The sequence below is a fragment of the Tenrec ecaudatus genome, chromosome 12 (assembly GCF_050624435.1).
Source record: "Tenrec ecaudatus isolate mTenEca1 chromosome 12, mTenEca1.hap1, whole genome shotgun sequence".
Lineage (NCBI taxonomy): Eukaryota > Metazoa > Chordata > Mammalia > Afrosoricida > Tenrecidae > Tenrec > Tenrec ecaudatus.
The window spans coordinates 51,585,750-51,611,919 of NC_134541.1; the positions used below are offsets into that span (position 1 = coordinate 51,585,750).

Consider the following 26,170-nt stretch of genomic DNA (forward strand, 5'->3'; position numbering starts at 1 on the left):
TATCTGCAAGGTCAGTGGTGGCTCTGTAGGAGAAAAGGAGAAAGCTGAGGCTGTCTGCTCCCATAAAGATTTAAAGTCTTGGAAATCTGAAGGGGCAGCTCTACTCTGTCCTAGAGGGTCGCTATGAGTTATAATAGACTTAGGGCAGTGGGCTTATTGTGCACATTACAGAATCTTTGGTTAAATGATTGCACAATGGTTAAATGATTATAGCCAAAAGATTGGTCATATGAGCTTTCCAGCTACTCTACTCTTCAGGAGAAAAATGTAGCATCTGCTTCCATAAATATTTACAGCTTTGGAAACCCCGTCTTCTCTGTCTTACAGGGTTAGTGTGCATTAGAATGCCTCAGTGACAATGTTTGTGTGTGTGTCTCTTTCTGTGTGTGTGTGTTTAGATGGGAGTGTACAATAAGCCAAGCTCTTTGAAGTCTAATGTGTAAAGGGATCTTGTGTTCACATCATTGAGAACCACTGATGCAGAGTCAAAGAGATTGGGCTCTGAATTATAGATCTAACCCTTACCACTTGGATCTTGAGCAAGTTTCTCAGCTGCAAGAGTATAAACTGTATATAATAACAGTATTTACCTCCTAAGATTGTTGTAATGATGAAACAAAATGAACACAGGGAGGATATTTAACTTGATACTTATCTTACAATAAGTGCCTGATGGACATTGGTGCTATCATTGTTACTATGAGCTCATGGTTAAAATCCATTACTGACTGTTTATAAAAACATCAATACTGTTGTTTTAAAGAATCTTTAAGTGTGTGTTTATCTTTTTTAGGATGGAACACCACTGCAGGTATTTGTAGCCGAAGTAGCAGAACAAATAGTTGGCATTGCAGTGGTGAGAAATGAAATGGTAAATTGTGAAAAATATATTAATTTCATTTTTATTTTCATAAAGATTATATTTATTTTTAATGATCATATATACCATGATACATCCACGTGTTAGGCTTGGTTGTCTAGAGAAACAACTCCAGTGACACTCATCTATGTTTAAGGAAAAGCTTCATTTCAAGAAGGCACCCCAGTGCAATCCAACTCAAGCCCATCAGTCTGCGGCTAGTCAGTCCCCTCTCCAAACTCACATAGCTGCAGGCTGGTGAGGCAGACAAGTGAAGCAGGAAGCAAGACGATCACAGGCCAGTGGGGGCAAAGTTGCATGGATATAGGTCAGTTGAAACATGGCAGAGCACCAACGTCTCTCGGGGTCAGGCTGGCAGCTCACATGCGTCCTAGACTAGAGGCAGGCAGAGTTCCAGCAGGCAGGAAGCTGGAGTGGTAGAAAGGAATACTCTCTGTTCATCTGTTCCTTATGGAAAGGATTATGACATCAGCGAGGTGTCATCAGGTGGTGACGGCATTGGCAAGGTGGACTCCACTCCTAGCCAGGAGTGTCTAGTTGACATACTCTCCAACTGCCACAATAGAGTTAATCACAATTTCTAAACAAATAGTTCAATAACATTAGCTCCATATTTCACATTGTGTCACCCTTATCACTGTCTCTACCCATGTTGTTTCATGATCATTAAATCAAGCTCTATCTCCTTAAAGTTCTCACCTGCACTTTAGATTAACACGTGTCCTTTTAAATGCACATAGATAATTCTTTTTTGTAAAAAACATTTTATTGAGAGCGAATACAAGTATTATATCATTCCATAGTTCACTCACATCAAGCAGTATTATACAGTTGTTTCAAACATTCTTTTCTTTTCTGAACTTCTTGATACCAGCTCCCTTTTAACACCCTCCCTACTGTAACTCTCCCCCCGCTGCCCCCCCCGAAACCCTTATTCTGCTTGCTGTCCCTATAGGTTGATCAATCATAGGTTTCATTTACTGAAAATCAGAAAAACACATAACAAAAATCAAGAGGCGGGACTCCCCCCAATGATATAACACATCTGGATAAATCCCAATATGAGCAAACAAAAAAATATAGAAAATGTTGAAAAAGATCAGGCCTAATGTGTGCATCCAAGGGGGATCAACTGACAAGGTTTTAACCATTTAAGTCATGTTTATCACTTTAATCTTCTATAGTCATCTCTCCAACGCACTCTGTTTAGTAACCACTTTCCTTCCATCCCTCTATTATGGACAGAGGGAAATCACAGGAGGCTTGTCCTATGTAGCTCCCACAAATGTGTCTGGGGCTCCCACCGTCATTCATCGCCGTCTATAAGCCACATTCTCACAATTTAGGCTTTGATATTATTCCTTCCTTTGACTTCAGATTATATGATCTACAATCCTCCGGTGACTGGTGTTGGTGCGCTTCTTCCATGTGGACTTAGTTGATATCACATAGACAATTCTTTATGAGAGTGCTGTGCTCAAGGGTATCACTCTTCTGTCAGTTTGTTTGTTGTGCTGTGATGACTTTTGTGTTGCCGTGATTCTGGAAGTGTTGCCACTGGTATTTCAAATAGTAGCACATCACCTCTGGTGGGCAAGTTTAAGTGAAACCTCTAGACTGACAGACTAGAAAGAAGGATATAAATGGCTCCTGAAACTTGCTGCTTTACCAATGAAAATATTATGAATAACAGTGGAACATTGATCATATGCCTTCAGAGGAGGTCTTCAGTTTGGAAGGCCTTCTAAATACGACTTAATAAGAGTGGCCTCCTCAGAGTACAGTTGACCTTAATTATACATGTGAAGTAAAGCTATCAGGACCTTCATTTGACTCAAAATGAAAAGAAATAGTTGTAAATATCCATTGATCATTGCAACATAGAATGTATGAAGTGTGAATCTAGTAGCTGGAAGTTGTCAAAAATTAAATGGAATGCATAAAAATGATATATTAAGATTGGTTAAGAAATTCTGGTGGCATAGTAGATTATGAGTTGCTCTGATAACCCCAAGGTCAGTGGTTCAAAACCACCTGCTCCACGGGAGAAACATGAGCCTTTTTCTCCTGTGAGTATTTACAACCTTGCCTGTTGAAAGTGAGGAGTAATTAGAGTACTTGCTAATGAAGATCAAGGATTGTAGCCTTCAGTATGGATTATAATTCAACATAAGGAAGACCAAACGCTTCACAATTGAACCAATAGGTTACATCATGATAGTTGGAGAAAAGGTTGAAGCTGTCAAGGATTTTTTTCTTACTTGCTTCCACAATCAATGCTCATGGAAGCAGCTTCCAGGAGATCAAAAGATATATTGCATTAGGTAAATCTGCTGCACAAAACCTTTTTAGATTATCGAAGAGCAAGGATGTTACTTTTAGGACTAAGGTGCACTTGACCCAAGTCATGGAATTGTCCATTGCATCATATGCATGTGAAAGTTGGGCATTGAATAAGGAAGACCATAGAAGAATCAATGTATTTGAATTGTGGTGCTGGAGAAGAATATTGGAAGTACTATGGGCTGGTAATGGACAAATTGATCTATATTGGAAGAAGTAAGGTCAGAATCCTCCTTAGAGGTAAGCATGACAAGACTTGGGCTTACATACTTCGGGCATGTTGTCAGGAGAGACCAGTCACTAGAGGAGGACATCATGTTTGGTGAAGTGGTGGGGCAGTGAGAAAGAGGAAGGCCCTGGACAAGATGGATTAACACAGTGGCTACATCAGTGGGCTCAGGTATAGAAACAATTGCGAGGATGACACAAGACCATGCAGTGTTTCATTCTCTTCTGCATAGCATCCCTGTGGATCAAAGGCAACTCAATGGCACCTAATGACAACAACAATTTATAGGTTCACAAACTCAGGGACAGTTCTATCCTGTTACTAAAAGTCACTAAGAGTCAGAAGTGATTCAGTGGGAGAAATTAATGAGCTGAAATGGATTGGTATTGGTCATTAGGAATCAGACAATGATATCATCTATTATGTCAGAAAGGCAAATTGAAGAATAATGGCAGCACTTTCACGATCAAAATGAACATTTCAAGATATATTTTGAAATGTAATATTGTCAGTGATAGGCTAATATTCATACACCTACAAATTTATTCAAATTTATGCAGCTACCATTAATGCCAAAGTGAAGAAATAGAAGAATTTTTTACTAACTTCTGTCGTAAGATATTGATCATGCAATCAAGATGTGCTGATAATTACTGGTGATTGGAATGTGAAAGTTGGAAACAAGGCGAGGAAATATAGTCTTTGTGATAGAGAAAAATCTGGAGATCAATTGATAAATTTTGCAAGACTAGTGACTTATTCATTGCAAATACCTTTTACAGTAACATTCATGATGACCATGGACTTTGGCAGATGGAATACACAGGAAAAAATCCACTAAATCTGTGGCAAGAGCCAATTGAAAAGCTGCTGGAGTACATCCTATACTAAATTTAGAGACCATCTCGAGTAGATTTGATACACTGAACAATAGACAAGTTGTAGGCCGACATCAAAGACCTCCTTTTCCAAGAAAGTAAAAGATCATTAAAAAGGTAGGAAAGAAAGAAAAGACCAAAATGGATGTCAGAAAAGATTCTGAAACTTGCTCTTGAATGTAAAATAGCTAAAGCAAATACAAGAAATGATATTGTACAGGGACTAAACAGAAGATTTCAAAAGACATTTTAAGAAGACAAAGTATTTTGATGCATTGTGAAAAGACTTGGAGATAGAAACCAAAATAAAAATACACTCAGCATTTCATAAACTGAAAGAGTTAAAGAAATAAATCAACCTTTAAGTTGCCATATTAAAGGATTCTCTAGGCAGAATATGGAATGTAAAAGGAAGCATCAAAGAATATAGAAGGAAGAGGCTTCCAGCAAGATGGTGGACTCTATAAAACATGCTGCACAGACCCTTTCCAACAAAGATTTGAGAGAGTGATACAGACGACAATCATGAGTACTGGACCTCAAAGGAAAGGATTGTTAAGAGTACTCTGTTATATGGCGTTGCCTTGATAAACAACACTGCCCTGGGACCAGCACAGGGCACAGTATTGAGTGATGACTGGAGGTATGGATCCTTCCTTGCACAACATCCTGGTGACCTGAGGAATGGCCAACCTCCACCTCCACACACCCAACAACTGGCTGCACGCTCCTGTGTACTGCCGAGGCTGTTGAATACAGACTGAGAGAAGGAGCCGATTGGAAGTGGCCTGCATGGGGCATCACCTTGATAATCTCTGCCTGCCTAGGAACAGCATAAGTGCCCATCTGTGGGTGACACTGAGAAAGAAGTCGCTTGTTTTGGCAGGGTCCACACCCTCTCCCCTCCACACCTATCTTGTCTCACCTAATTGGACAATTGTCCCAGCACAATCCAGCCACACATGTACCTTCAAAAACTACATCTACTGTAAAAGGGCTACTATACATTCTGGTACCATCTTATCGACAAATCACAGTCATTTAAATGAGAAATTAAAAAGTGCATATACTTAGAAGCTCTTTTAAAGAAAACAAACAAATAAACCTAAAACAAAAACGAAAGCTCACTACCATTGAGTTGATAGTTGATCCCAACTCATTGTGACCTACAACACCACCCTAGTGTCCTGGATGTAACAGAAATTTCAATTCACATGAAGAAACAAGATAGAGTGGCACAAAAAAGTCATAAATGTACAGAGCCAAATTTACAAAGCCAACCTTTTGGAGGAGGAAAAGACAATGGAATGATAAGATAAGGAATTCTGGGGGTGGGGGTGGGGATAATAAAGGCCCGTGGAGACTTTGAATGGATTGAGAGAAAGATCAAGAAAGCTACACACAAAATATATAGGTTGGAGGGGTTCAGAAATTTATTTTTGAAGAATTCAGGAAAACACTAAAAGACAATCTGACATAAAAACCAAAACTATACAAAAACAGCCAATAGAGACTCAGAAGATTAATATTAATATTTCTGTTATAGATAACGCATTTAAAGAACAAAGGAATATAATTTAATCAATGAGAGGCTAAATTAGTGAGCTTGCATATACAATTCTTAATACTAATCTGCTTGAAGAACAATTTAAAAGGAACAAAAAATTCAAAGAAAACCTAAGAATTAGGGGAGACACTATCAAAAGCAGTAACACTGTGATAGAAATTCCAAAAATGGAAAAAATGAAAAACCAAAAATATAAAAATACAGAAAAAATTTTGGGGTTATTGGAAGAAAAGAACTCTGAACACTTCTGTTTTAGTAAAGAATGCTGTAGCAATTTTGCTGAAGATTGCACTGAAACTTTAGATTTCTTTGGGTAGTGTCTTAGTTTTCTAGTGCTGACTGTCGGGTAGGTGGCGGGCTGCTAACCATAAGATTGGCAATTGAAACCCACCAGCCACACTCTGTAGGGGGAAGATGAGGCTCTCTGCTCCCCAAATAATTACAGTCTCAGAAGCTCTATGTAAAGTCATTATGAATAGCGTCGTTAAAGCAAATGAAGAAAGGATGAAGTCTAGGAGCTGAAGAGAACATTTAAAATGGCAGCTCAAGAAGACAATTCAAATAGTATAATAAAATGTACAAGGACCTGGAATTAGAAAACCAAAAGGGACGAACATGATCAGCATATCTGAAACTAAACGAACTCAAGAAAAAAATTCAATCTTCTAATTGCAATTGTGAAAGATTCTATGGGCAAAATATTGAACGATGCAGAAAGCATCAAGAGAAGATGAAGGAAATACAGTCACTGCGCCAGAAAGAACTAGCCAACAGTCCACCCTCTCGGGAGGTAGCATCTGAGCAAGAACCAAGGACGTTCAGACTGCACTGAATGCTCCACGAATCGACAGATTACCCATTGAAATGGTTCAGCAAGCTGAAGAAGCACTGGAAGCACTTACTCTTCTGTGCCAGGAAATCTGGAAGACAGATATTTGGCCAACTGACTAGAAGAGATTCGAATTTGTGCCTATTCCAATGTAAGGAAGACCAAACTCCTCACAACTTGGCCAATAAGTAACCTCATGATACATGGAGGAAAGGTTGAAGTTGTCAAGGATTTTGTCTGCTTGGATCCACAAGCCATGCTCTTGGAAGCAGCAGTCAAGAGATCCATAGAAGTATTTCATTAGGTAAATCTGATGCACAAGACCCTTTTAGAGTATTGAGCAGCTGGGATGTTCCTTCGAGGACTAAGGTGTGCTTAATCCAAGTCATAGAACTGTCCATTGCATCCTATGCATGTGAAAGTTGGGTACTGAATAAGGAAGACTAGAGGAATTGATGCATTTGAACCGTGGTGCTGTAGAAGAATATTGAAAGTACTGTGGACTGCTGAAAGGACAAACCAGTCTGTATTGGAAGAAATAAGACCAAAGATGGCAAGACTTGGGCTTACATATTTTTAAAAGTGGGGTTCAGCCCCTCAGGGTCAGTGGTGAGAGTGGCGATATTGAAAGGGTGGAGGGAGGGTGAGGAAGAAAGGTGAAACTGATGACAAGGTCTACATGTAACCTCCTTCCTGGGGGATGGACAGCGGAGAAGTGGGTCAGGGAGACATCGGATGGTGTAAGATATGATAAAATAATAATTATTTATAAATTATCAAGGGTTCAGGGGGAGGGGGAGGGAGTAAGAGGGGAAAAATGAGGAGCTGATACCAAGGGCTCAAGTAGAAAGCAGGTGTTTTGAGAATGATGATGGCAACATATGTATGAATGTGCTGGACACAAATGATGTATGCATGGATTGTGCAAAGAGTTGTATGAGCCCCTAATAAAATGATTTTTTAAAAAGTGGGGTTCAGGACAGAGCCCAGTACCCTGATTCTAATTTCAGGACTCCTCCTCCCAGTCTCCTTCACTTTACTTCCCAATTTTCTGGTCTGGCAGCAGGAGCTCATGGCAGGTAGTTCTATAGAGAAGTTGGCATTTAATCTTATTGGGCACTCTTCGAAGGTGACATTTTGCTTTCCTTGTGCTACCCTCAAAATTTTCTCTTTGTCCTTTGTTCTTAAAAATTTGATTGCTTGTGTCTGCCTCACTGAATTTCTTTTCGAATTTATGCTACATGGAGTTCGTTGTGCTTCATAGATGGGAGAATTCCAATCGTTCATAATGTTTGGGAAGTTTTTTATTTGTTCAAAAATTATTTCTGTGCCTCCCTCTGTTTCTTCCCATATAATGTTCATGTTATTCTTTTTAATGATGTCCACATGTCTCTTTGGCTTTATTAATTTTTCTTCATTCTTTATTTCCTGTTTGTTTTCAGACGAGACCCTGTGTTCAAGTTTGCTGGCCTTCTCTGTCATTTTAAGTTCTACTCTCTGTTGTCCGTGGTTTTGTTCATTTTTCGACTTTAAGTTCCATAACCTCTAATTCTCATATTATTAAAGATTCTTATCTTTTCGTTCCAATTTTTGTTGCATTGCTTTTCTGATTTCTTTTAGATCTTTTTCTGTGTTTTCTTTAATCACTGAGCATTTTTAGTTTTAAGACTTTAAAATCTTTGTTGGATACGTCCATTATTTGTTCTTCCTCCAGGATTGTTTCTGATCATTCCTTTGTGCATTGTTTTCTCTATCCTTTATTGGCCTTCAGTATGTTTTAGAACTGTAGTCTATAGGACATCATGATTTCTTTATTTATGCTTTAGTACATAGGTTTCCAAACTTTTTGGCCTACTGCTCCCTTTTCAAGGGGAAAAAAAATTACTCCGCAAATTCTTAGCAATTAAAAAATGTTTATATACTACAGTCTATAATCAACAATAAAATGTACGTATCTGCTTTTGCAGCCACCTGAGTTGTTCCAGAACCCCCAGTGGGGTAGCATCACCCATTTCAGGAAACACTGCCATAGTAGGTCAGTAAGGTAGCTTCTTCCCCTATTATTTAGAATGCTATTCTTGTTCAATGCTTCTTCCAGGACTTCACAGGATCTTCTCTCCTAAACTGCAGTCAAGCCCTGGACAGGTTGCTCACATATACTTTCTGTATTATTTCAAACTTACCTTTCTGTATTTGAGTACTTATGGGATTGGGGTGAGTCAGGCACATTCGAGTGTTGAACTGTGAGTGTGAGAGGTGCTGACTAGGGAGAAGCCCATCTGCTGCAGGTCAAGCCAGTACAGCACAGCACAGGGTGCTGTACTGGTGCAGGGCTGGGATCGTGCACTCAGCGCATAGATGGAGGCAGGGTGGAGTGTTGAGTGCTGCGACAGCCACTGGTGCTGTACTGGTTTGGAGAAGGGGAGCTGTAGTAGCTTCCCAGGCCTGGTGGCCCCATCCTATGTTTTCCACATGCGGGGTCAAGGATGATGGATTCATTTGTCTAACAATAGGGAGCAATTGCTGTCTTGACACCAGGTCAATTACAGGGACTCAAGGAGCTTCACTTTTTTAGCATCCCTGGATTAAGACACAAAATCAAAAAATATTTAACAACCCTCCAAAGACAAGTAATCTTAGCAAGTAACTTTCAGAAAATGTAATTTCTAATTAGAAATAATTGAACACATTTACTATAGCAGCTAAAGTAATTTTTGAAAGATATCTATCACCAAAATGCATGCAATTTGTATAAAACGTGCCACATTCTCTTCCCCTTTCTTAGGATATTGAGTACATACGATCCCATTACAACATTGAAGACTTCATCTACTTCAGTCACCACCAGCGGGAGGAACATGGGCATTTGCATCACTTTGCCTTGAACCCCATTTTCCGGCACTACACCAAGTTTTTTCTGAAGGAGATTCTTCGTTTAAGCTTGAAGTCCTGCCTGTACTATCCCATCTACCCACCCTACAAGAGAAGGAAGGTAAATGACTGGTGATTTATAGGATCCTCCACTCCCTAATATTTACAGTGTACTGCTGCCTGAGCTACATGTCATTCCTTCTTCCCAGGGCAGTTTTATTTATCACGTAGATCTGAATTTTAATTCCCCCCTTTTTTATACTATAGTGAAACTCCAGAAGGATTTGAATACATGAAAGAATCAGCACAAATTTAATATAAGGAGTGCAATGTGCTGACTTTTCGTTGTTGACTATGCAATATAGAAAGCTATGAATGCTGTAAACTGCAAAATTAAATGATTTCATGAAGTGTATTACTTTAACTCAGTGCCAAAGTATCCTACCATGTGATTTTATACAGAGAATATTTTAGTAATGAACCCATAAAATAAAACAATCCTCTTTGAAAAGATGGTTCTATCAGAACATTTCAAGTGAGCACTAATAATACCCCCACTAATTTGATGATGGTTTCACATTTGTAGCCTTTATGTAGTAAATACCAGGGTGCCTCTGTGTAATAACTGCTCATATGTGTATGGAGTAATAATCTACAAAAATCACCTGTATTATGTATGTATATATGTTATGTAGATGTGCACGCACAAACAATAAGTTCTTTATTTGAATTCCATGTCCATTATCCTGCTTTAGTTTTCTTTGTATCAATTTTCACTATCTAAAATTATATTTTACCACACAGAGAGAGGTTTCTATTTTATTCATAACTATATGCCCAATGCTAAAACAGCTGCTGACAGCACTAGTCCTCTACCCTGTGCAGCGTCAAGGACCGATGATATCCAACCACTAGACGACATGGAAGATATCCATCCCATCATACCCATTAATAACCTAAAACTTACTCATATTCTTTCTTAATTCTTTAACACTGCCACATTTCTCCTTCATTATTATAAATGAACAAAATAGATATTTAAATAAATGTATTTACTAACAATAAATAAAACAATATAAGTATATTTGAAGCATATGTATATAAGAAATTTTGCCAATATAGTTAATTTAACAATAACCTTTTCAAGGAGTACAGGGGGATGAGGAAGATAGAAAAATGACCCTGAAAAAGATTTTTATGTGATATGGTAGGGAATCAAGAAAATAATTTTTACTATCAAAATATAGTATTATGGCCATGATAATAGTCCTAGTTAAAAAGACAGAAAGGAAAATATTTTTTTCTCGAAAATCCAGCCCTGCACAATTTTGTTTTCCTTTGCATTTGGCCAATTACCAACTTTGTGACCTTCAGGATGCAATATTAAATTCTGAGTATTTATGCATGGTATTGCTTGTACATGCTGGTTTCGTAGAAAGTCTATTTGCACTCATAAGGCTAAAACTGTCTTAGGCAGTCTATTGGCTGCTTATAAACCCTATCGGTTATTATAATTGGATATAGAAACACATTTGCTAGATTTCCTCTTAGTTTTCAGTTTTGGGGTTTTAAAATTTTTTTATTTACACATATACATTTAAAAAAGTGTAAGAAGTACAAAATAATTTGGGCAAAAATTCCCTAATTCTGCTATAAGTTCCCAAGTGAGTTAAAGTGATTAATGGCTTGAACTGAGTGATCTCCCCAGTATAAAAAGCGGAGCCCTAGGTAGATAGCCTAGGTTCTGTTTTTTGTTTGTAAAATTAGAATGAAATGCAATGGTGAAGAGTTTTAGAAATCCCTTTTAGAAGTTCTTAGAAATTCCTTGAACTATTTCAGAACATCAAATATGGTATATCTAGACCATCTTATTTTTAAGTTCACCTACAGCTTAGTTTTACTTTCATTTATTTCAAGCTTAAATCTAATACATGCATCAATACAAGTTTGGATTTCATAATTTAACTTTTGAGGTTTCAATGGCTACAATACTTTTCAGTTGGTTTCACTCAAAGCGCTAAGATTTTTATAAATGTAAAAGAAACAAAGATAATTGTTTCTGCCAAGATTTAATAGTTAGATAAAATTAATATTTAAAGCAGGAAGCATGAAAGATACGATGGAAGGAATACACAGAGCCGATGTGGCGCATGATCAAGAACTGATGATATTAGCTTCCTGTAAAAGATGATACCTTAGGTGCACCACACCACCTCCTCTACAAAGATATTGAGGGGAAATCTGTTTACCTAAATCTCTGGGAAACGGGAAATAACAGAGAACATTTGAAAGTGGCAGTCACACCAGAGGATCAAGAGGAGCAGTGAGCTTGGCTAGTTAACCACAAGCCCAGCAGCCCCTCCCACAGTTGGGGTACTTGTAGCCCCTGCCCTGAAGTGAACAGAGGGATGCTCAGTCTTCAATCTGGTTCACAAAGAGGGGCAGTTACAGGGGCAGTTACATGCCTCCCTCCACACCCGGGGGGCAGACTTGAAAAAACAACACAGGTCCACCATGAGGGGGCAGTGCACGGAGCCGAGTCATACCAGGTCCTCCGCAGGCTTCAGGGGAAACAGCTGCATGGAGGTGGAGGCTGCAATCCACTTCTCACCCCCAGCTCCTGCACAGCTCCAGCAGAGGCTCGGAGGCTGAAAGACAGGCTTTCCCCCTCTTCTTCTTTTTCATATTTTCTCCCTTCTTTTTGTGTCTCCCTGCCACCTCCTTCTCCTTTTACCTTCTGACGTTTGGCCTGACACAGAGGGAAGGACTGTGCCTGGTACCCACAAGCCCAGGTGGCTATGGAGGTCAGCCTCAGGAAGAAGACCTTGAGAGACTGGAACTCCCATACACTGCTGGCTGGACTGTAGACCTGTGCACCTACTGTGGCAAGCAGTGTGGTGCTTCCTTAAATAACCGGGAACAGAGATAGCATATGAGCAAGCAATCCTGTACTTGGTAAATACCCTACAGTGGGGGGAAAACAAAAGAAATTTTTTTTTTGTCAAGAGTCATTTAGATATTTATAACATCATTCATGGGCCATACTGGTCAAATGTTTTGCTATAATGTGATGACTGTAGCGGCTTTCTTTGGTGAGGAGGTGTGTGATGTTAACTGGCATGGATAATTTTGTGGTTCTCATGTACAGTCCACAGACTGGGCATTCCCCACACCCCTCAGTGAGATAAAAGCCATAGAACGAACAGATATGTGCACACCAGTGCTTACGGCAGCACTGTTTATAATAGCAAGATGAGGGAAACCACCAAAATGCCTGTCAGCTGAAGAATGGGTAAATACACGCCGGAACATGTGCGCAACGATGCTTGCACGTCCCTGCAGAGTAATGATGCAATGGTGCGACATCGCATGATTCACCTGGAGCACCGCATGCTGAGTAGAGTTTGTCAGCACAAAAAGACGAACATGGCACGAGACAATTGTTATAAAATAAAACATCAAGATAAAGTGTTTTTATGCCAAAAGGAAAAGACTGACTGTCACGAGGGAGGGAAGCGAGAGGCAGGGAAGGAAGAGCAGCAATAGGCTGTAGGGCACAGACGCGGGAGAAGATAAGAGGGGAAGAGGCGGAGAGACCGGGCAAATTATTGGCCAGGAGGGAGAAAGCTATAATGATTGGCAAAGTAAAGATTAGAGCAAAGGTAGAAAACTCTCAGTGAAGTAGACGGACACAGAGACTTTAACAAAGGCTCAAAAATAGCAACCAATAAATGGTGCAGGGCAGAGCAATGCTGTCCTGTTGTACATAAGGGCCCCAGTAGCCTGATGGCAATTAACAACAATACTGAAAATATTTTACCTCAACATGGCTTATTGTAGTTCATTTCAAAAAGGATAAATGCTGATCATAATATTATTAGTGTATTACATTAAATGCATTATTTAATACAAATAAAAGAGTAAAAATTGAATGATCCAATCACACTCCACCCCTCACACAAGCTCACACATTTTCTGATTTTATGCTGTTGTTTTTAAACGTTTATTTCACCAACCGAAATTTCTGTGGGTAAACCATCACGAGGATCTTCACATTTGCACTAAGCTGCCCTGTGGATGACATTTTTATCTACGTGTCTTCTTAAGGCAGCACACGCCAAGCAAGCAAAGGTTAACAGGACGCAGAGAGCGCAGCGTAATGGGGTCAAGTCGAGCTGATTCATGATCACCGTGGAGAAGATAGCCTCCTGGGGAAAATACTTGTACTGAAAAATCCCATAAACCAAACCACTTGTTTATCTGTCATTCCCACAGAGATAGTAATGTAATTACTCTTGTAATTATCTTCATTAGTGTCAGGCATTATCTGCAATTCATTCCTCAGCTCCAAGAGTGTGTTTGTTTACTTGCTAATTTTTTTTCTTCTCTCCGATTTGGCTGAGTTCAGGATTTTGTATTTACAAAGCTGCAGGCAGACATCTGCGCGCTGCTGCTCTGACATTCTCGCCCCTAAAATACAGATTGCTGTCTTTCAGCTCCAGAATCCCTACGCCCACTCCCTGACATCTGCCCTTCATTACTTGGTTCCCGTGCGACCACGACGACAGATTGTCTATCCTCTGGAAAAGCTTGGCATGAATGCTCCATCAAAGGAGGTCTCCAAGGATCTGGTGGGTAGCGGGCAGCAGCAGGCAGGGAGGCGCAGTGCCAGCTCTCGCGGGCTTGGCAGATGGGGTGGCAGCACTGTCTTTGTGGAACAGGCTGCTTCTTAATTACAGGGAACCTGGCTCATGCTCTTACAAGCAGCACCCTGCGCACGCGCCACACAGCCCTCCCCCTCAAATGGTTATTTCACAGTAAAACTAAACACAGTAGCCACATGACCCTACAGGCAACATTACACACACGACACTGCATGTGGCTGCTGCGCCCCCTGAAAAACAGCCTGGAGTCAAGCTCTGAACAAGTGAGCCTGTTTGTCTTCCCTTCCCGTCGTCAGGAACAGATTGTTGTTGTCTCTTTTGTTTTTGTTTGTTTGTTTTTGTTTTGTTTGACTTTCTGTACATGAAACCCAGGATAGGTAATCTGCAGAGACAGTAATTGGATTAATAGTTTCCTAGGGTCATGGCAACAGAGGTTGGGGGTAAAGGGAGGAGGAGCTAACAACGTGTATAAGAAGAAAATGTCCTACAATTCATTGTGATGGTGATTGTGCAGCTTTTTCTAATAGGATTGGATGATTGAATCGTATGATATGTAAATTATAGGTCAATAAAACAAAAAAGGAAAAAAGCAAACAAAAGAAGACATGTGAGTAGCTAAAATTTTATATGTATCAAAAAAGGGTGCGAATTCTATCTAGAAATCAGTTAGAGTTGAGCTTTAATGGAGGCATTAAAGTTTAAAAAATGGAATATGAACTAAAAAGAGCAGATTACCCTTTGATCTTCTCCAAAGGCCGAGAAGCGATGGATGTTTTACTTTCAAGGAATTGGAGGCCCACTCCTACTTTGGACCATCTGACAAGGCAGCTAGAGCTGGCTACAGCTGGGATGCTTAGGTGCTGAGTTTAAGCCGGGCTTGTTGAACCCCTCTGCAGGGACTTAGTTAAACAGAGCACATCGTGTAGGGTGACAGGGCTTGCTGACATTAAAGGGAGTGGCACTTCTACTCGCAGAATAAGAAAAGGAACTTCAACAGAACACAAACTTCATTTTACATGTGTATGCACGTGACTGTAGTCACGCAGTCATTTTTAATAGCTGACTGTGAGAACATAGTTTTTAAAAAGTGACTTACAAGTAGCCTTGTAGTTTTGTATGTACTTCTACTTATAAAGCTAAAAAGAAACCAAAAAGAGCAAGCTCTCCATGGGCCAACATCTGACCCTTATGAGAAAAAGGAGAGTGGAAAGTCTCTTTGCTTAGCCAAGGTCTCCAAATAAACCCCCAATCCCTCTGCCTTTAAAAGGGACCTCATTCCACGCTCTTGCCAGGCCCTATTTCATAGAAAGTCCCCAGAGGAGGTGATTTCAACCTGGATTCTATTTTAACTGATGCGACTTTAAAAGTCCCAAATTTACTTGTAAAATAAAATTTTGTTTTCTAATATGTTGTAAATTTATATCTGAGTGTAGACTAAACACAAATAACTATCCTCTCCCACCACCCGCACTCACCTCCTAGAAGTCCTTAATATGGATATAGAAAATATCTATCATATGAGGGAGTACCCCTCAAGAAACTGGGAAAAAGCTCCTTTGGGCAGAGCTTTCATAGTACCCATTTTTCTTGCTAGGTGCACATTGAGCATTGCTCTGAGTTAGTGCACCCAGTGGCATCGCCTGGGAAGGTTCTCAGTGGTCACAGTCAATTTTTTTGTGGAAGCAGCTTTACTTGAACCTCGTTTTATTTGTTTTGTTTTTGTCATGGCTGATTTAAGAGAACAGTGTGTGGCTGTGAAATTTTGTTTCCTGTTTGGGTGAAAATGCTATAGAAACTTGTGATGTTGAACACAGCTTATAAGGATACTGCTATGGGAAAAATGCAAGAGTATGAGTGGTTTCCTACTTTCAAAAAAGGTGCAATGTTGATTGATGACAAACCTCATTTTATCATCTTTTCAAATGGACAAAAATGTCCAGTTATAGTGCATTTGGTGTTTGTTCCATCAGGTCAGACTGTTAATCAAACTTTCTATTTGGAGTTTCTAAAAAGATTGCATAACAGTGTGCAGCAAATGGGGCTTTTTTCTGACAGATGGGGGACTGGTTTTGCCACCACACCAATGTACCTGCTTATGCAGCCATCTCAGAGCACCAGTTTTTTGGCACAAAACCAGCATGCCTCTCTTGTCCCATGCACCTTACTCAACTGACCTCGTTCTGTGTGACTTCTTTTTGTTTCCATGAATGCAGAGGGACATGAAAGGACAATTTGATGATGTAGAGGAAGTGAAGAAAAAAAAATGAGGGAGATGTTGTCAGCCATCCAAACAGATGAGTTTGAAAAATGTTTCCAAGAATGGAATTGTAGATTTGACATATGTACTGGTATTAAGTGTAATGGAGAGTACTTTGAAGGTGATAAGGTTGTTAAGTTAAAAAAAAAAGTAAATACCTAGCGTTGGGGGTTGGGGGGAGGAATTCCCTTTGAGCAGGGATATCCCATTACATACAAAAGGAGAATCCTGCAGAGCAGGGTTTCTCAAATGTGGCTGTGAAGATGGACCATTTATTATTATTATTGTTATTATTATTAATGTACAATCCATCACATATTGATAACTTTGCTAAAAAGCAAATTATTTTTTAAAAAGTTAAAAACAGATATAATTTAAGTCCAATTACTTTATTACTGGACTTAGCAGCATAGAATTACTCTGTCAGCTTGCTATAAAAGCTCCTGAATGTTTCTCCCCCATGTCTGTATTTATATCTTCACGGACCAATACTAGTTGGTGGATAGACACCTTTCCCAGATCACAGTTGAGTGCTACTTGAACTACCCCAAACCCAACCCACCACCATTGAGTGTACCCTGCTTCAATAATCTTCCATTTCTGGCCAACTTTGCTTCTCTACCCATTTTCCCTTCCACCCGTATTACTTTGAAGTAAGCCCTATACTCTTCATTTCACCTGTAGATCTCAGGGCCCACAGAATGACAAGTAACTTCTATTCTGAAAATAAGAGCTACCCGAGTCCTGCTGAAGAGTGTTTGGGAGACACCAGCAGGTGGTCTGTTTGAAGAGAGCTACTGAGGAAGACCTCTGCCTTTGGTAGGACCCACACAGTTAGTGCAAACACAGAGTCTTGGTGTCACTGAGCACAGCTTACTGAGAGGCATGCCGGTTCAAGAAGTGAACGTGGGTAACTGCTCATGTTCCTCCCAGACACTACTCTGCAGCTGAAGTAACAGACCAGGGTCAGGGTGAGTCAGGTTGCTCTTTTGTGACTGTGCTGAAGCACCCTCAGGTGTGGCTGGGCCAGGAGAAGCCCTTCTATCTCAGTGGATGTGTGACTGGGGTGCCTTCAGCCAGGGAGCAGTACCATGGATATCAAGACTTCTCCCCTGGGAGCTTTCAGAGCTGGAGGACTTTGAGATGAGCTGGAGCTGGAGCTCCAGAGGGGACAATGTCCAAAGAAAATGTCTTATTTCATTAAAATGGTTCATGAAATAAACCATACTAAGCGAAATAACCTTACTGCCCAAAGTGGTATGATTTGAAATCATGACTGAAACGTAGCAACTTTTTCAATGGTCATCTCCCCCTGCCGTGTCCCACCAGAGCCCTGTTTTGTTCAAGCTGATGTAGAAAAGGGTTGTTTAAATCCAGATTTAAGAGAACGATCTCCAGAGAAATCTTAAAAGTTTGGGGGAGGTTCAAATACTGAATTATATTTAGTTAATATCCTTTCCCTCTTTTTTACAAGTTAACTGACTTTAGTGTCTTAGACTTTCTGAGACTATTTCAAATATAATTTTTGGGGAGAAATAGTCATATGCAGTGCTGTTTTAGCAGATTAAGTTGAACTGAACAAGGCTAAGTAATTGTCTTTGGAGGCTGACTGACTCTACTATCCCTTTCAAACCACGTCTCTCTCCCAAGCCCAGTGTTTCATGAGCTTCATGAACCACTTGGCTCTCTCAGCACATCCCTGCTTTTCTTTTACCAAAAACTTGCTTTTCACACCTTCTATTCTATTTAAACGATCATTGCCCAAATGGGGAAAAGTTGAGGTATTTTGCTTCCATAGATATTTAGCGCCTCGGAAACCAACAGGGCACTTCTCCTCTTTCCAATAGGATAACATGAGGCAGATGTGACTCAGTGGCAGTGAGTCTGTTTTTTTTCTGAGTTTAGACAGACCATCCTTACCCTTGCTTTCACCGAGGAAGCCAATCTTCAAAGGAATTGATCACTCCAGGCATGATTAATGGGATAGGAATTGTTTCATCCGAGTGGACTGCCAATTTTAACCTGGCACAAGTCAGGAGTGACTGAAATTCATCTCTGCATGGAAGGAAATATACCCCACCCCTCTCCTCACCCCAAGACTGCCTGACTCAATGATAAAGGTCCCTGCCACAATATTGCCCCCATTGTTTCTACACACTAACAGCCCAGCCAGCAGTGGGATTAAAATAATTTAATCACTGGCTCACTGGCCTAATGAACTTTGCATGTATATATATATACACCAAAGGTAGCTTATTATTTTAAACAGGTAAAAATTAAATAACAACTATAAAAGAGGTATAGGGAACTAGATTATGTTGCCTTTGTTTAAAGCTGCCTAGAATCCTGGGAGATGTCACAGAAAAAAAGGTCCCTGCTGTTTCAGAGACCCTGAAAAAAAATGAAGGGATTTCACAGAACTAAAGATCAAGCATCTGAGAAAGAAGTTTGCCCAGAAGATGCTTCAAAAAGCAAGGAGAAAGCTTATTCACAAGAAAGCTAAACACGGTCACAAGGAATACAGGCAGATGTACGGAACTGAAAATGGAATGGCTCACTGGCAAGAAAAGCTGCCAACTTCTGTATACCCGGAGAATACCAGACCCAGGCTGGTGTCTGTCATCAGGATCAGAGCTATCAGTGGTGTGACCCCCACAGGTTCAAAAAGTGTTGCAGCTTTTTCGCCTTTGCCAGATTTTCAATGGCACCTTTATTAAGCTTAACAAGGCTTCAGTGAACATGCTAAGGATTTTTGAACTACATTGCATAAAGGTACCCAAACCTGAAGTCAGTGAATGAATTGATCTACAAGTGTGGTTACGGCAATGACACTTTGATTGCACTATCTCTTGGTAACTATGGCACAATGTGCATGGAGGACCTGATTCAGGGTATCTACACTGTTGGGAAATGCTTCAAAGAAGCTAATAATTTCTTGTGACCCTTTAAATTATCTTCTCCACGAGGTGGGATGAAGGAAAACACCACCCATTTTGTAGAAGGCGTAGATGCTGGCAACAGGGAAGCCCAGGTCAACAGGCTTATTAGAAGGATGAACTAAAGTGTCTGCCATGATTCTTTTTATAATCTGCTCAGTTAGTAAAGCAGTAACTGCTTTCAAGTGGAAAAACTAAAAGAACTAGATTATGTTCCAAAAGTTTTACAATTTTAATGAGAAATTATTTTTGACAAAACAATAAAGCTATTATTTTAAATAGTTTCATAATGCTTCTTGATTGACACCCTCACTCATCGCATTCTTCCCTTCTAACTCGCTGTGTGATTTATCCTTAACTATCTTTGCGCTGTAGGAATAAGCTTCCTTTAGAGCTGTGGTCTCAGCCCTCTTCATGCCGTGACGCTTTAATACAGTTCCTCATGTTGTGGTGACACCCCCCCAACAATTATAAAATTATTTTTGTTGCTACTTCATAACTGTAATTTTGCTACTGTTATGAATCAGGCAACCCCTGTGAAAGGGTTGTTTAACCCTCAAAGGGGACGCGCGCGTAACCCACAGATTGAGAACCACTGCTTTAGAGCTAGGCAATGGTCATTGTGTTTGATAGATAGGAAACAGGCAAATTCTCTTCTCTGAACATATGTTCATCTTTGAAAAACCCCTTCCCATTTCTACTAAGCTTACAGCAACTGTTCCAACAATACTCTTAGCTTTTTGAACAGTTTCAATAATTGCATGATTCACTCATATGTTCTCATGAGAATTCGGTTCATACGTAACACAGGCTAAAACCAATGACGGTGTGTCTGTCACCCTCTGGCTCTTTGGCACTTCTACTCTTTACGTGTTTGTTTACTGAAGTAACAAATGCAAGGGAATAGAAAAGTGGCAAGTGTTATGTAATGAATAAATAAACATTACAAGCATATTTCAGTCTGTATTTTTTATACCCATGGAACGAGTCAACATTACTGTAGGCGGTTAGAATATATTCTTGCCACAGGAGAGCATTAAAAGAGTACGCAATGTAAATCTGTGATTTCTTCACTGGGCAGTTACCCAGCCACCCACCTTAGAGACGACTCTTATTTCAAGTGACGTTGGAACAACTGGTTCACCGAAGTCAACAAAAAACTAGATTTTAGTTCTGCTGAACCAGTGCAAACTGGCTGAATCTCCCCACTGAGCCTCTCCTACATCAAGCCATAAGAGAAGACCTGGGACAACATGAATGTTTCCCATCACACATGAATACTTGTGTAGTAATTTCTTTCATAATAATTAATACAAGACTAGTTCCAAGAAGTTGGAAGTTGAATATGTCCCAGATGTCCAACTCTTCCAAAATGCTACTCAGCTCCATTTCCCCACTCCTCCTCCCTTGAGTATATTTCCTCATGTCCCTGGGACTGTGAGCCCACAGAAGAAACTCAGGAAATTGAGGGAACGATGCACGCAGTGGTGCGTGTTGTTCAGTCCCAAACCCGAGGATCCAGCAGAGGCAAGCTGGAAGCAAAGCATCCGAAAGGCACAGCAGGTGTTCTTGCTTCTGCCCAGCTCAGGACAGTATAGGTCTGGCCCTCCAGGTGAGGCACCCGAGTGAGATTGGATGGCGGCCCTGCTGTATAGACAAGGAAAACAAAGGGTGCAGCCTGGTTCACGCCCTGTACTGAAGTGGGGTCTTAGAGATGCTCAGTCCACAGCCTCCTCCAGGCACCTCTCAGTCTCATCCCACTCCATCCATTAGTAGAGAGGATGCCCTCTAAAATGGAACCATAGTCCCAGGCATATAAAGCCCAGAACCGTAATATATAAGGAACTTTTGCCAGAAGGGCCACATTAATTGGCCATAACTCAGCTGTCCATCACACATACAGAAGTAGGCTCCAACGGTTTGTAATAATATCTTCACACTTGACTGATAGGAGTTCACAGCTGAGAGCGAGGGCTTTTTCCTGGTCACATGGATTTTCTTCCTAGCACTAATGAGCCATCTTGGCCTGTGCATTTACATTCTGGGAAGGATTTTATTGCACAAATGGACACAGCCTACCTGCATGAGTAGGATAATTAGTACGACACTCCAAAATTAGCTGAATTGATTGATTGTCTAATTCCTTTAAACAAACACTGCCCAGTCCTGCTCCACCCTCAAAATGAACACCTATGTCGCAGCTCACTGTTGCAGCTACTGGTCATCTTATTAGAGTATTAATGTGGGACTGGTCGATTAAACTTACCAAACCGGATTCAGAAGAGGGGCCAGCACTGACCACCTCGATAGCAAGATCACAGTCCCAGGAGAAAAGTTATTTAGAGTGTCATCAGATCCATGTTTGTGAAATGTAGGGAGTAAAGTGCTTGTGGCTGAGCCATTGTTCCAACACTCTGATTTTAAAGGGTGATTACTTGTCACACTTGTGGCTCTATGAGCTGCCGTGAGTCAATTCCAATACACGATGACCCTATTTGTCATGCTACATTATAGGAAATCTGCTCTGGATTAAACAAACTCCTTTCTTATCTCTCGGTTCAGTATTAAAAGATTTCTACAATAACCATTTCAGTCACTTTAGTTCATCTTGTTTTATAGTGTTCTTAAGACTTAGTGTGACCTCATTTCTCTCTCACTTTCTAGGTTCACATTTTTTCAGGGGCAAAAGCAACCTATCATTCTCCCTGATAAATCATAGTTTCAGGGTGATCAATGCCTGCTGTTTTCTTGTGGTTATTTACTAGTGGGGGTCTATTTAAATCTCTCTTAATGAATACTTTGGGGACCTGCATTTGGATTCTGTGCATTTGGTTTCTTCACATTTCCTTCTTTGTTCTCCTACAAAGAAAAATGACGGTTTGTTTACCCACCACCCCCCTCTTAGAGCTAAGTGCTGCCCCATTTTTTCCTGGTTTGTGATCTCGCAGAAAGATGTCGCTCACTGGCATTCAGTTACCCTCTGAATCGCTCCTTTTCATCTTGGGCGTTCTTCCTTAGTCCGGCTGTAATTACCATCTGATGGACTGTTACTGGATACTGTTTCACTCGTACATCTGCCACCCTAGGAAATTGTATTATCCTCCCAGCACCTGCTAGATTTTCCCCAGCTTAATTTTTCCCCATCCCTTCTTTGACTTCATAACTTTCACTGTGCATGTTAGAGGCGTCTCTTGGTTGTGTGTGTGTGTGTGTGTTAGATGTAGCTCTTTAGCGTCTTTTAAGTAGAGATTTTTAAGAAGGCAAACCCATATTTCTAAACATCATATAGAATTTATTTTGACTGGTGTGGCCATGGTAATATTTTGTTGAAATTAACCGACTTTAAATCACCACTGCAAGTCAAGTTTGAATTTTGAAACCCACACTCAGCCATTCCCTAGACATATATGCTACTACAGAAAAATGCATGTTCTTCTGTAAAGGGAACCCTTTTCTGTGATATTCCCAGGAAACTTATATAAGTTCCTTCATGAGGAGTTTTCTGATTGTTTTGTTTTAAAATATGATGAGTTCTAGAGTTTTTTCTTTCCAATTCTCTGTGCACTATTATATAAGGGGGTTCCCATCCCCCCAAACTGGAAACTGCACTTTTCCTGCTAGGCGAGCATCAAGCAACTCACCCTGACTTCGTGCACCCAGTGGTGTTGCATGGGAAGGTTCTTTCTGGTCACAGTGAATTTTTTCGTGAAAGCAGTTTCACTGGAACCTCATTTTTTATGATGGCCGATTTAAGAGGACAGAGTGCAGCTGTGAGATTTCTTTTCCTGCTTGGGAAAAATGCCACAGAAACTGTTGTGGTGTTGAACATAGCTTACAATAACAGCAGCAGCATGTGTACAAGTGGTTTTCTCATTTCAAAAAAAGTGAATTGTTGATTGATGACAAACTTTGTTCTGCGTGTACATTAACTTCCCAAATGGGTGAAATGTTAACTCATTTGCAATGCATTTGAAATTTCCTCCACCAGGTCAGACTGTTAATCAAGCTTGCTATCTGGAGGTTCTGAAAAGATTGCGTAACAGTGTGCAACAAAAAAGGCCTGATATTTGGCAGATGGGGAGCTGGTTTTGCCACCATGCCGATGCACCTGCTCACACAGCCATCTCCGTGCACCAGTTTTTGGCAAAATCAGCATAACTCTCTTGCCCTGTGCACCTTGCATATCTGACCTTGCTCTGTGTGACTTCTTTTTGTTTCCGTGAATGCAGAGGGACAGACGTGAAAGGACAGCAATTTGACTATATAAAAGAGGTGAAGAAAAAAACAAGGGAGATTCTGTCAGCTATCCAAACAGATGTGTTTGAAAATTGTTTCAAAAATAGAATTGCAGGCTTGATAACTGTATTAAGTGTAATGGATAGTACTTTGAAGGTGATAAGGTTGCTTTGTAAAAAAAAATTAAAATACATAGCTCTGAAAGAAAATTCCAGGGGTTTTTTTTGGGGGGGTACTCCCTCATATGCATTATAGTCAATGATTATAAATCAGCAGTACATGAAATGATTATAATGTTTCCTTCTTATTTACAATATGGCAATAACAACAGCAGCCAGAAACCCACAATTACTTCTGCTAATCGTGTGCACAGAGTTTATGGAGTCTCTAACTGAATCCTCACATCAGCACTTGTCAATGCTTACTACTATTATTATCCTTGGAATCCTTGAGTGCTGCACATAGGTACTCAACTACTAAATGAGAGTTTGTTGGTTCGAACCCACCCCAAGACATCTTATGAAGTCTGCTTCCTAAAACCCACACCCTTAGCAGCCTTATAGAACCGTTTTACTCTGCACACAAAGAGGTGCCATGGGTTAGAGTCACTCTGACAGGAACCCCTGCACCAATATCCTTCTCCATGCTCCTATGAGCAAATAGGCTTGGAAGGGTAAACGGTCTGAGTAAGGGATAATAATATATTGGAAAAGGTCCAACCCAGAGAGTTGGGTGTCAAAAATGTACTCTGAACCACTGCAACCTGGACTTTCTTATGTCAAATACTGAATTCCTGTGGTCACAGCTTCCACTGTAAGAAACCAAGCCACAGAAATGGAAGAGGTCTTGGAATTGACACTGTGTTCTCTGGCAACAGTTACTTCAAACCAAAAGTTGACCCCTAGAAATTGGCTTTCCTTCACTGCAGTTTAGACTTTCTTCTTGGTTGAATCATCCACTCGTGGGCGTAATGCGCCACCAACCTGACCAGCTGGGCCCAGAGGGTAAGCCTCAGATATGGGAGCTAGGTTGGCGTGTTGGGGTGGTTGGAGACACCATCTAATCCAAGCTGTCTATAATTCTCTCTTTGTGTTGTATTAGCTCAAAATAACAAATTTTTGGAAATTATCGTGGTAGCTACTGAAGAAGGATGAGAAAAATCCTGATTCCACATGCAGGTCACTTTACAGATTTCCCAAAATCCAGTTTCATGTTGTGAGTGGATTTACAGTGTGCTTAGAAAATATTCAAGTGAATGGCTGATTATTTATTTGGCAGCTGGGAGTTGTAGGGAGGATGTGAGTCAGTGACAAGATCAACAAGCCTGGAAATTTCTTTAGAAATTGGGCTGAGATAGAGTGGCAAAATGAGGCCTTTAGCATGTGATAAGAAAATTGGGTCAAATAAAATTACTTCCTAACATTCCATTTTATCTCAAAGTATTCTTACAGCTCATCCTTGTTTTCTAGAATAGATATTATAGAATGACCTCTATTTTCTCTCTTTCATAACGTTATACATAAAAAAACAAAAACCAACTCACTGCCATGGAGTCAATGCTGAATCTTAGTGACCCCTTGTGTGTGTCTGAGACTGTACCAGTTTATGGGCGTAGAAAACCCCATCTTTCTTCTGAGGAGTTGATGGTGGTTTCAAATTGTTGATGACGCGGATCACAGCCCATCTTGTAACCACGACACCACCAGAGGCTTAATTAGATATGATTCATCTACCACACAATTCAATGGGTTTTTTTAGCATATTCATAGGGTTGTGCAGCCACTACCACATCTAATTTTAGGACATTTCATTGCCAAAAAGGGAACCTTGTACGATTAGCAGTCACCGCATGCCTCTACTTATCTCCAGTCCTCAAAACAAAAACCAAACCCACTGTCAGGGAGTTGATGTTTGACTCATAGTGACCCTATAAAAGATTTCCAAGGCTTTAAATCTCTGCAGAAGCAGACAGCCTTTTCTTTCTTCTGTAGAGAGACGGGTGGGTTTGAACCTCATACCTTGGAATTAGTAGCCCGATGCTTGTCCGACAGTGCAACCACTAATCTGCTTTCTGTCTCTGCAGATTTACCTATTCTGATGAATTCACACTTTATACCAGTGGAATCATGAATACGTGACCTTTTCCTCTGTCTTCTTTTGCTTAGCATATTGTTTTCAGGGTCCGGCTCTAGTGTAGCCTGTATCAGTAGTTTAGTCCTTGTATTGTTGAGTGCTATTCTGCTGTAGTCTCTTAGATGGGGCAAATGGTTACTGCAGTCAGTTGCTCACAGAACGATTTGAGGCTCAAGTCTACTGGTCTTCTTAGAAGGAAGACCAAGAATTTGCTTCGAAAACATCAGCCATTGAAAACCCCGTGGAGCGGTTCTGCTGTGATACACAAGAGATCACCGTGGGTTGGAATCAATTCCACAGCAACTTGTACGACTCTGCTGTCTGGATATATTGCATTTTATTTATCC

General features: G+C 40.4%; 1 protein-coding gene across 1 annotated transcript in view; it reads left to right on the forward strand.

Annotated features, from left to right (window-relative positions):
- CFAP61 (cilia and flagella associated protein 61) overlaps positions 1 to 26,170 on the forward strand; it is a 368,344-nt gene that overhangs the window by 108,318 nt on the left and 233,856 nt on the right. Inside the window, exons 14-16 of the mRNA XM_075527979.1 lie at positions 794 to 871; positions 9,512 to 9,718; positions 14,094 to 14,228. Of these exons, the coding sequence (XP_075384094.1) occupies positions 794 to 871; positions 9,512 to 9,718; positions 14,094 to 14,228 (420 nt within the window). The remainder of the gene's footprint in view (positions 1 to 793; positions 872 to 9,511; positions 9,719 to 14,093; positions 14,229 to 26,170) is intronic.